Raw genomic sequence first — 12,336 nt, 5'->3', positions numbered from 1 at the left:
AAAACACACATATTATTAAAGATCGGTCTTTTTTCAGGACTAAGGAGAATTTTTCAGTTTTCACACATGTGGCGTTGTTCTTGATGTTGTCAAATATTGTCTGGTGGGAGAAAGAAGAGTACTTGGCCGAGTTTAGACCAGTTGGTCCTGCTGTTGAAAATATTGTCTGGTGGGAGAAAGAGTTTAGACCAGTTGGTCCTGCTGTTGCTGGTTTGCAAATGCAGTGCAGCTATTAAAACCCAGTCACTAGGGGCAGAATTTAAAACTCAACAAGTTAACTTTCGGCTAGTTCTCATAGGATTGCTGGTTTTCCAGGATATTCCAAAGGTATCCCTGTCATTCGGAAATTGATATTTGAGCTGTTGGTTTACCTTCTGGACATTTCTTAGGTATTTTATGGGAACTTTTAATTTGGTAAATTTTCAACTACATTAGCTAGGTTGTAAAAATGGCTGTAGAAAGCGGTTGCTATTTGGTCGATAGTAGTAAGTTATCTTTAAGCTCTAACCTAAAGCTTTTGACAGTTTTTTTGCTGTTTTTTCTGCTATGAATCACCATTTTAGACCAATGTTATTGTTGTGGTTAAAGAACTGTTACTGCCCATTCAAATGTTCCTTATTAATAACTAAGTGTAACCTTTTTATTGGTCTTGATGTTCTGACGTTTTCTCCTACTGACAATATTCAATCGACTCAAACAACAGCGTCTCCAGCTGAAAACTGCAGGATGTATCGTTCGAGCTTCTCCAGTAAGGACACGGTAACAAAGAAGCAGACATTCTACTGCACAGAACACATGCAGTACAAATAATCATTGAACATGTGACGACCAACAGTTAGGCAGTGATGCACTACGGGACCTCACATGCGAGCTGAAAGGAAAAAAGCACAGACGGGACATTCCTGGATAGGACTAAAGAAATACACCGAACGATTTACGTTACTAATGTTAGGTCTGAAACAGCCTCAGAGCTAAGATTGTATCTGGTCTCTGTCACTGGACTCCCAGCACCACTCCCTCTGGTGGACAGGACTGATGTGCCCAAAGTGTTCTAGGTAAAGAGACTTCTTCAGCTCTAACAGACAAACAGAAACCTCTGCTCACATTGGTACGTTTTTCCCAAAGACTGTCACATGATCTTACGCCACAGCCATTAACTGAACTGACGTGGCCCATTTCCTCTGGTGTCTGAAATAAAAAACTCCCACGGCTCAGTATGTGCAGGTCAAATCGTGGAGGAGAGACTGGTCGTTTGGTTTGAGGCCAGTCTTACCCGAATGTCCTCAGGGTCCAAACTGTGTTCACTCCATGCAGAGGTGATGCTACTGTTCAGGTAGGACCCAGAGCGACCCATGTCCAGCTCGTCTTCGTAGGCCTCCGAGGCTATGTCGTCCCTCATGTGGGTGCCGGCAAACAGGAACTGGTGGAAAGGGACGACAGAGATACTGTATTAACTGTGATTAAATATTCATGTAGTTGTTTAAGTGCAGTGTTGACAGAAATCCATAATGGAAAAAATTGTGGTCACAGTGAAATAAAACGGAATAAATTACTTCTGTTGGGCTGTTTAGAAATATCTGGGTCGACTTTAAGCTCTCGTTGGCAGTTCTAACTCCATGTTTGGACTGTGTGAATGTTTGGTATTTGTTCTAGGTAAATAACAAGCACATATTTATATATTTGAAGATGGAAAATAATGCCTTTTCATCTAAAAACCCACAAAAAATATTCATGTCTATCTGTTTTACATAGGAAAATACATACACGTTATATGTGTAATATTAGAAATGTATTTTGTTACCTGGCCAAAAATAACACATGGGTACATTTTAAAGGGGCAGTTTATCATTAACAGATCAATTCTGTTTGTTGGAGATGAGAATTTCTACACATTGACATTTGGTTAAAAATAACCGGTGAAGTTACCTTGGGAATGAGCAGGAGTCCCAGTGTAACTGTCACAGTCAGGTGTGTGTGGGTGAAGAACAGCAGCAGCATCCAGTCTGGATGGAGCTCCGACGCCAGAGTGAACCTGTCAGGTTGTGAGAAGGAAGGACAAAGATGTTACTTTAAAACAGGACAACAATAAAGACAGACACTGTCTGCAGGATCTAATCCACTCATCCGTCTTTTTAACAAGGACACCAGCGAAGAAAACCTCAGTTTTTTTTCAGGAAAAGTTTGACCTGGTTCTGGTCTCAGAATCCAACTCTTTCTGCTGCAGGTGGTAAAACTGTGGAGCAGCAGTGAGTGGAATATTAGATAATTAGTCGAGAGAATATACTGCGGTGAGTGTTTTATTTAAATGGACCAACAGTAAAACCTGGTGCACGTTCAGGATACGAGAGCGCGGCCTCTGTCAGGTGTTTATTCAGCCGTGGCAGAGACCCATCTCCCAGCAAATGTCACGGAGCAGCCCTCATTATGTTGCTGAAGTTGGCAAATGGCTAATTAAGGAGCCGTTACTGCAGCAGCAGCTCGGGGGCATGAACCAAGGCAAAGGTCCAGGATGTGAAACTTCCACACAGCGTGGACGGTCAAACGGCTTCACCACCGCAGATAAAGATTTAACAACCGTGGATGTTCTGTTGTCTGCCCTCCACTGGTCACTGATGGACACCGAAAAACCTGGTCCAGGCAAAAAGAAGGAGGTTTGAGCCTCGGTTTTCACCTCATTTCCATCTCATGGTCCTACAGTGTTATTTCAATGGAAAAGCAGGTTGAGTGGAAAACATAAATGCACCCAGAACAAGGAGGAGGATCACTAAGAACTGTCCAGTTTCCTCACGGCACGGGAAGATTCTGCAAAGTTGGGGTTTTTCAAAGCATAAATACAAACATGTAACGGCTGTGATTTGATCCTGGGCTGGTCAATTAATGATTAAAGATGATTGATTTATTGATTGATTGATGATTGATAATGATTAATCAACTTCAATCCTCTCAGCTAACCATTGATTAATTACACATTAATACAATAAAAACATTAACCACAGCGTGACGTCTGATCTTAATAATTCCAAATGCCAACTGACTGTTCACTACAACGCAGGGTTAATCCTACTCTGTTTGAGGCCATTTCAAGGTTTAAGCATTTGAGAAAAAAAAACAATCAATTGTCTTCTGCAGAGAATGTTAATTATTTCTTACTGATATTGTGAAAATGCAAAAATAAATAAATAATGAACAAAAATGAGACAAACTAGAGAAAAGACTTCTCTCTGGAACTGACAAAAAACGAGACAAACTGGAGAAAAGACTTCTCTCTGGAACTGACACTAATGAGGTTCTTTGTTGACTTTATGCTTATGTTTCTGTGGAAGCTTCCGGGGGGTTACTGTGGATATATTTTCACACATTTGAAGCAAATCATTTATTTTCCAAAACATCTTTAATGAGACATAAATATGGCTTCGGGGGCAAATGTGTTGTTGTGAGGAGTTTTTTTTGTGGTGTTTGCAGATGGAAGTACGATGTTCGTGCTGCCGGCTCCAACTCACATCTACCAGAATGTACTTGATTCTGTTTTGATTCTCCAGACTTTTATTCCTCCTTCTCTCAAAGTAACGTCATTTCGTGAGTCGATATCACGGACGCAATTACCTGAGGACATGAAAGATGGCCGACAAAACGAGCTCATTGTGAACGGCGATGGCCATGTAGCGCGGCTCGTGGAACGCCGACGGCACCGTCCTCACGGCGTAACACAGGTACACCGCCCACAGCAGGAAGAGGAACTCAGCTGTCGAGGAAAGAAAAAAGATTGTGAAAATTAAAATATTAAAATCTTCTGCTCTGTATATTGGAGCCCTTCAAACGGACAAGTGCATTACTGCCACCATGAGGTCGAAAGCTGCATTGTAACCGATCTTCTCATGAATATGATCTCTGGTGTGTTCAGTTGTTAACCTATGCACTCGTCTCTGACGTGTTCAGTTGTTAACCTATGCACTCGTAAAAAAAAAAGGTGTGTCCTTCTAGATGGCATTGGAGGCTCAAGTTTGGGCCACAACCCTATGGTTAAGAATCACTTTAAAAAAACAATGTTCTATTCTAGGTAATTGGAGTTTCATGGTACTTAAAACAGGATCCAAATTAAATACTGACATTGTACATGGGCTACCATGATAATAGCTTTTCATTAATACCTAACGCATTGATAAGCAATTTATTAACCAGTAATGCAAAAATAATAATATGACGGTGCAGCTCCATGAATACACATCAATAAATAAATATGACGGTCCAGCTCCATGAATACACATCAATAAATAAAACATTTCAGCAGAAGAAGTGTTTATGAGGCATAAAACTAAAACAAATGCTAATGAGAGAAAATATGCATAAATCATCCTCCTGAGTGAACACGTGATGGTGTTGCTGAAACTGCACATGTTGTTGTTGTGTGTGGTAAATAATAAATAAACGGGACTGCCAGCTGTGTAGCAGTGGCTCACTAAGTCCTCAGGATTTATTGCATCGGGGGAAAAAGTTTTTGTGATAAACGCATGACGAGTGCAGAAGGTGACGTCAGAGCTGACGCTTTCAAAATCCCACCATGTAAAGAATTAAAGGAAAATCTGTCCCCGGGATGAGAAGGAGGCAGCGTTCCGGCTCTGCTGGAGGTCTGTTAGTTTACGCAGAACTTTTCAAAAGCACGAGGGCTCTTGGTCACGAAGCCTGAGTCAGCACGGTGTAAAATGGGAAGCAGATTTCTTCATTGGCGAGCCAAATCAGCCCCCCCTCTGAGCTTCTCTGATTCTTCATCTGCCCCATTCTGCTGCTGCTGGTCTTTACCCGCTCCTCCACTTGAATCAAGAGGAAACATCCGGAACTGCAGCACAAACGCTGTGATCTGTCGATGTCTTTTAGAAAATATGTTCCCAGGCTCCTCTCTTCTCTCTTCAAACTCGTCGTCTCTGTTCTTTCCCAACACTGAGTTACTTTAAATGATGTTTACGCCACAGATTCATTAAATAACTTGTGGAACTTACCCACAGCCATCATGTAGTCCCAGCGGTCCAGCAGGCACATGCCGAACTGCAGACCATCGGGGGTGTAGCCCACGTCGATTAGAGCGACCGTCTTGTCGGGATTCTGACAGACGGCAGACGTCCACGCCACCAGGAACCAGCAGACGATGAGGAGGATGATGCCCAGCAGGCGCATCACTCTCCAGCTGGTCATGTAGGGAATCCTCTGGGCCGTCCTGGACAGGAACACCTTCAGGACTCTGACGGCAGCGGAACAGAGAGACTCGTAAAACAGATGCTTCCACAAAACTGTAGCAATAAAGCTGAGTGGAAAAACTCTGGCTGGAAACCCATGAAAGCTGGAGAACAAGATTATTCACTTGTTTGTAGATTTTTGACTTCACAAAACTGACTTTTCTTATTTCTGTCCTGACTGGACTCTCACACCTTTAAGTTTATGTTGATTTGACTCGACCTTTTCCTTTCCTTTTTAGGCTCTTTGGCACAGAGCCCTAGAGACTCCATTAAAACTTGATACAAAACTGTAGACCTGATTTGTTGAGGGAGTTTTTCCCAGGGGCTTAAGACTCTGGTTCAAACCAGACTTGTGTTAATTTGTCTTAGACTCAGGTTCAAACCAGACTTGTGTTAATTTGTATAAAATTTGGTTTAAAAACAGATGACTCTATCAGCACACTGTGGTGGGAGTTTCCTTCAGTCTGCGTTAACACGCGGCTGCTCTTGGCTATTCTTAGGCTCTGCCCTTCATGTACACTGATGAAGGGTCCACTGCTCTCTAATGAGCCCCCCCTCCATCAAAAATTGATCCCTTCGATTTGTTGACGCATCGCACTGAGGGTTTTACCGAGCTGACATTAACCACTTCCTGTTAATCACCGTCTTCACCGGCTCTTTCTGACAGATCACCCTGACGAGAAGAGCCACAGAAGAACAGTCTCAGTTGTTCCTTGAAATACACTGAGAATCACTGACTCGTAAATTAGTTCATAATCTGATGATCCATGGTACGAATCCCTAGAACTTTGTCTAATCTGAACATGATTTAACATTTTTTTTGCGCATCTGAATCCTATTTGGTAGAAAATTAAAGCTAAATCACATCACATCTATCATTGCTACAACCTCTCAGGTTCAGGATAAAGGTTCCAAAAATATTTTGTGCGTTGATACCTGTACAGCTTCAGCGTCAGCGTTCCATAGACTGTAGCAAAACCCAGCAGACGGACCCATCGCAGCAGGATGCATCGGAAAACACTGGGGTGGAAATAAAGAATCCCGACCTACGGGAGGACAAAATGACAAAATATTAATGGAAAAATTTCATTTTTTTACTACAAATTTGTCAAAAAACAAAACACTTCTCTGAACCCTACCATTCAGTCTACAAATGTTTTAAATGTAATTAGCATTTCACGTGTAAAGAAGACAATAAAAGTGGGATGAAAAAGTGGCCCATCAAAGAGGTGATTTTATGACCAGCTCCGCTCTGACAGAACAGCACTGACATTTCATTTTCATCCTCATTTTTCCTCATGAAAAGACTCCATCTGAGACTGATCACATGACTGGCCGTCTGCCCTTGAGAGCAGCAGAAGGACATTCACCTCAGTTTGACTCGGAGACACGCAGAGAATTCTGTCTCCACCCGATAAAAACAAAACTGATGATCTCCCAAACACCATCAGAAACAAACAAACACACACACACACACCAAATGAACACCAACACACACCAAACAGCAAACATGTGAGGCGACGTAATTATCTGTCCGCTGCAGATGTGCCGCCGTCTCCCCTGTGGGTTTGTCATTGGTAATCGGATTAGCCCAGCCATTAATACATTCCCTTAGGTCGCCACCAAGATGCAAGCATGGGGATTTTTTTTTTTTGCTCACTATGTTTTAGCCAGTAAAGGGACATGAAAAAAAAAAAAAGGGAGCGCCTAGGGGCCGAATGGTGGCACTGCAACGTCATCTGCTCTGAGACACATGGCTGAACAAACACAAGCTGGAAATGTCTGAGTCAAAACAATTTGTTTAGTCTTGGTTGGTCTGGGATTGCTGCGAGAAAGTGGCCAAGAGGAAACAGACAGATGTTCATCTCACATCCCACTGTCAACAAGTAGGAAAATAAAATAAAAAAAAAAAACAAGAGGAGCTAAACCACGACTAACAAAACAAAAATAGAAAAATAAACCTCTGGTCATTAAAAAAAAGTAACTGGATAGAGTTTTTAGTGACCTAAGAAATATACATCAATATAAATATATAAATACATTTCACCAGCATTGTATACATGTGATAAGATTTGCAAAAACAGATTTTTCAAAAAGTTATATTTCAAATACTTTGGCTAAAAATATGGGCAAGAAAATAAAGGAGATAGCTTAAAATCTTACAAGACATAGCTAGATATAAGTAAAAATGTGTAAACATAAATTTTGCCAATATTATGTATTTATTTATTTGTGTGTATTTAAAACAGTTGGGCCACATTAAACATTTTCAAGTGTCACTGCAGATCCCCGAGCCTCGTGTTGAGCCCACCTGCTGTAAATCATTCATAAAGGCTGGGCTGTTCTTAACCAGTGAGGTTAAGGCTTATAAATATATAAACAGCCTGAGAGCTCCTCGGTGCATTTATGTTCTTTTTTATTTTGGAAAGGATGAAGAGTTCAGACTCTGAGCAACTCAGTGACGCACGTCTGTGTCCACGGGGACAGAAAAGGGCAGAAGAAGATGCACCGGAGGGAAAAGACTCGGCTCCTGACTCCTTCTTATAAAACTCCTGCTGGATCTCCATCACACTCCTGTCTGAGTCTGACACACGGAGGTGTTATTGGCACACAGTCTCCCCCTGGAGGTGGAGAATATTGTGTAAAGTTTTTTTTTTTAATCACATTTAGCAGTTTGAGGTTCGACTTTATTGGTGTGATATCATCCATCTCACCGGGGGAGGATTTATATTTAGCTGTCCCAGCCAAAAGCCACTTCCTGTCTCTGTCTGGGCTTTTTTAAAAGACTGTCTGCCCCGCCCTAATGTGTCTCACCTGTCCTCAATTGTCCCAGACTCCCATGTGGATTTCATCACTGTGTTTCCCAGTTATCTTTGTCACTCTGCCCTGTTTTCCCATGCATTTCTTCAGTGTTTTTGCTCCAATTTGAAAGTTTTAAGTCCACTAAAGTTTTGGCTTTTGAATGAGGCTTTCTTCGTCTTCGTCATGATTAATATTGTATTTCTAGACTTTGGAAACTTCATATTCAGGCTACAATCTGGAGTTCCAGACCTTAGATTATCAGGCAGAGTAACAAAAAGTTTGAAGGGGTTTTCATTGAATATATATTACATTATATTATACATGAACTAACATGGAAACTGATGCCTGCAACTCACTCATAAAAGTAACAGATTTCAATTCCCAGGTTGATCAGAAGATTTTAAAAGAAAGTCTCAGAATACAACACAATGATAAGCAATTGTTTACCCGTGTTTTTAAATTATTCTTAAAGTGTACTTTTTTAAATTATCATAACAGGTATATGCAGATGACACTGTGATTTTTGACGACTATTGAATATTTATTACTATTTGACTCTGTCATATAAAAAACGTTTTGTACCTAAGGTTTAAAATCCAAACAAGAACTTTTTCCGTTTTTTTTAAATGTACATGTACCATTGGATATCTGTGGGTTTTGTGTATACTCATTAAAATAAGAACTAATACCAGCTAAAGGAAATTAAACGATCCACCTCAGTGACACTGTGTTCCTCTAACTTTAACTGTCCAGATTCTGATGATCTTTCAAATCGTGTCTCCACGAGCGGAACTTTCATAAAACATTTCACAAACTTGCTGACGCTAAACTTTCAGTCCCGACGCTGACTGTAACCGGTCATCAATAACAAAGAGGTGAAACCTCAATCTTCAGTGTCCGCGCTGAATCATTTTGTGCCGGAATAACTTCACGCCTTTGTCTACAGGCCTTGTCAGAACTTTGGGATTCATCATCCAATCATTGTTTCCAGGGTCATTCTGGGAAGAGCCCAGTCATCGCTCAGCGTATTTCTTTGAACGTCAGCGTTCAGTGAAAGTCAGATCAGTTTCTCCCTCATCACTCCTTTTCTGAAACCGACCATTAATAATCAATGCAAAGTGCTGGGAATCTTGGACTCAGCTCTGTGGGAAAGCGGAGGGATCAGGTGTTGTTCTCAGACGTTTGTGCACGTACACAGATGAAGAGGATCAGAGTCTGAATACATGTGTAAAAGACACAGATAATTAAAGAAAAAAAAAACATCAGCACTCTCAGCGTTCTTCAGCCAAGAGCTAATCTGAGCAAGGACGGACTAGAAGAATCTTTGCCACGTTTTCCACAATTTCCAGTTAGTAAAGTCTGCCCTTAGACAACCCTCTGAATGACAACAATGTGGTACATACCCATGTAGAATGTAGGTCACATCTTAGAGAAACCTAACTGACCAACACCAGTCCAGCTGGCTGAAGGTTAAGACCCAGATTAAAGAAACAATGACGTCAATGTAAGGGTTAGACATCAGAATGATGCTGCGGTTTTGTTTTTTTATCATCTTCAGACACATTTGGACGGCTTCAAAGCTTCCTTATCTCTGTCCTGTCTCCTGTCCACTTCCTCTCTCTGCTGCCTCGCTCCGTTCTTGTTGGCACAGAGGATTGATCTGGTCCTAACTGCTGTGATTAGCAGAAAATTGGATTAAAGGTGTTTGTGTACAGAAGGCTACGGCAAAGACAAAAGTTCGCACACAGATTCAATTGATTTTACCAGGGCTGTCAAAACAGACGGGTTAATCAGGGTAGTTCACCGCATAGACCGAAAGGATTAGAAATCTCTGTCATCTTTGGGTAGGTTGAAAAAAGCTCGATTAATCAGGATTAATCCCGATTAATTCGCATCATGAGTAATCATGATTAATCATAAGTGTAAAGTTGTTTTGTTTCTTGTTTCTAAAAAAAAAAAAAATCACGCCTGTTCACATTTTTTTCAGACAACACAGCGCCCTCTATCATTATCCAACAGAGCCACAAGCTGAAGCCAAACAGCTTATCATCGCAGTTTGACGTCCTATAGACATTTCTGAATATTAAACACAGACGTAATAAGTGCGAAATTCACACCCTCATCCAATTCACTCACACTCACCCATTTCATTAGCAGTTTTCTTTAGTTCTGACTCCAGCACACACACACACACACACACCGACTCCAGCACACACACACACACACTGTGGGTTGGAGGGCTAACCGTTCAACCAGAGAGAGTTGTTAGTGGTGAAGATAGTGTGTCAGCTGTGGTGTGAGCTGCAGCACTTCTTCTAAAAGTTGGTCTAACGTTGGTTAACCCTGATTTTTAATTATTCGTGTTCATTTTAAGTGAAAATAATCAAACTCTCATTCTTAATTTTCACATTTTAAAAATGTAGGAACTCGCATCCTGTTGCACCAGCTGGACTGATTAATGAGCGTGAATCTCACGACGGTAATTAAATGACCCGATTTCACAGTGAAACTCTGAATTTGTTTTGGAAAACGCTTAATGAAAACCATCCAAGAGGAAGCTAGCTTCACTCACATGAACTCACTTTAGGTTCTTATTATTTTTGTCCAAATCACTTTCAAAATTCACAAACGTGAGAACAGTTCACATTACGTTACCTTTCCGGTTATATGTTAAACTAATAAAAGTTATAATTAGGCTAATAGTTAGCATCTTAAGCTATTAGTTCACTGGGCCTTGTTCTAGCTAATTATTTGTAATGTTTACTGCTTTTAGCTTTTATCCTCTTTCATCTCTGGTCAAGAGTGTCGTTGCCTCAAACCTCGATAACTTATAATCTGTGTTATATTCTTCATCGTTTCAGGGATTTAAGTCCATTTTTAAATCTGTCTTCTTTCCGAAACTCTTCATTCATTCAAACTTAGGGCACTTGTAATTAGGCAAAAAAAAAATAGCCAAAAAGCAGGAGGTCCTAGTGTGTACTTAAAAATGACCTTAACTGCAGTGAGCGCAGCCCTTAGTGTGTAGTTAAAAATACTGAGATCTAAAATATGACCTTAACTGCAGTGAGCGCAGCCCGTGTCAGCGCAACTTTAATGTAATAATAAAATAACACAAACTCTGGCACTTTAAATACCCCGAAGGCTTCGTGTGAGGACAGAAAATAACAGCCACAACCGAGTTACGACTCCCAAATGGATGCACTGTAGAACACACACACACACACAAATCATTTTGTGCTACACTGCTTTGGATAATTAGTTCCCGCTCGAGGGCAAACAGGAGATATTCACCCAATAACACTTACCAAAAAAAAAAAGACAGGGAGCCAAAGTGCTGGAGTCTTTTGTTCGAAGACTGCAGTTTGTTCGCTGAAGTACGGCCCATAATCAGCAGTGTGTAATTAACTTGTAATGTGCAGACAATAAAAATGTAAATGTAGTCGATGAAGAGCCTGAAAGCTTCAGGGATTGATGCAGTCTCTCCTCTGAAGGTCAGAGACTCACCAGTTATTGATCCCACGCTCAGATATGTCTCACGGTGATGTGACAGACAGTTGACGGTGAGTAGAAGTAAATAAAACTGTCAATAAAAATACACTAATCACTATTTCTTCTCATTAAAACAAATGAATTTTTTTGGGATAAAGTTGAGATATCAACTTTTTGGTGGGCGTTTTGCTAACTGCTCTGCTAGCTCTCAGTGATATTCTGTCTGATACATATATATATATATTTCTTCCAGACATTAAGTTAGTTGTCCACTAGTTTTATGCTTAACCTTAGACTTTTTAAGCTAACTTTGTCATATCGTTAATGAAGCATGAAACTTTTTTTGGTCATTTCTGTTGATTGTGTTTAGCACTTAGCAACCACTAGCATTTTATCTGTTATTCCAATTTGAATATGTGTAAATTTTACCCTCAATTTGGTGCAAACGTTTGATTATAAAACTGTTAAAATCATAGATTATGTTGTCGGTTGCTTTTTTTATTATTTTTTTGCACTACATTCTGACAGAGTATAACTACAAAACTGTATTCCTTGGTAAAAATGTAGGTCATGAGAGAAACAGAAAGATAACATCAACACTCGTGGGCAGATCATTCCCCCTCGGGTGTGCCACCTTGCAGCCAGTGAGAGTGGGAATATCTGGCAGGATCTGGGGAGGGGATTGCGGAGGCGAGCCTGAGCCGACCCTGTTCTTGTCTGTGCAGAGGTTGAGCTGGATGTAATTTACACTCGGCCCACCCCGGGGAGCCGCAAGAGGGGAAGGAGAAACCATTACCTCCCTCCTGAAGGCTGCCCT

General features: G+C 40.9%; 1 protein-coding gene across 1 annotated transcript in view; it reads right to left on the bottom strand.

The window, feature by feature from the left end:
* The window catches only part of gpr158a (G protein-coupled receptor 158a), a 54,354-nt gene that overhangs the window by 2,225 nt on the left and 39,793 nt on the right, over nt 1–12,336 (bottom strand). Inside the window, exons 9-13 of the mRNA XM_017031806.2 lie at nt 6,165–6,274; nt 4,995–5,233; nt 3,604–3,742; nt 1,927–2,032; nt 1,274–1,420 (exon numbers count right to left, since the gene is read on the bottom strand). Coding sequence (XP_016887295.1) covers nt 1,274–1,420; nt 1,927–2,032; nt 3,604–3,742; nt 4,995–5,233; nt 6,165–6,274 — 741 coding nt within the window. The remainder of the gene's footprint in view (nt 1–1,273; nt 1,421–1,926; nt 2,033–3,603; nt 3,743–4,994; nt 5,234–6,164; nt 6,275–12,336) is intronic.

Source organism: Cynoglossus semilaevis, chromosome 3 (genome assembly GCF_000523025.1).
Source record: "Cynoglossus semilaevis isolate Cse_v1.0 chromosome 3, Cse_v1.0, whole genome shotgun sequence".
Taxonomy (NCBI): Eukaryota; Metazoa; Chordata; class Actinopteri; order Pleuronectiformes; family Cynoglossidae; genus Cynoglossus; species Cynoglossus semilaevis.
Note: the sequence above shows the minus strand (reverse complement) of the source record. Positions and strands in the feature narration are given on the sequence as shown.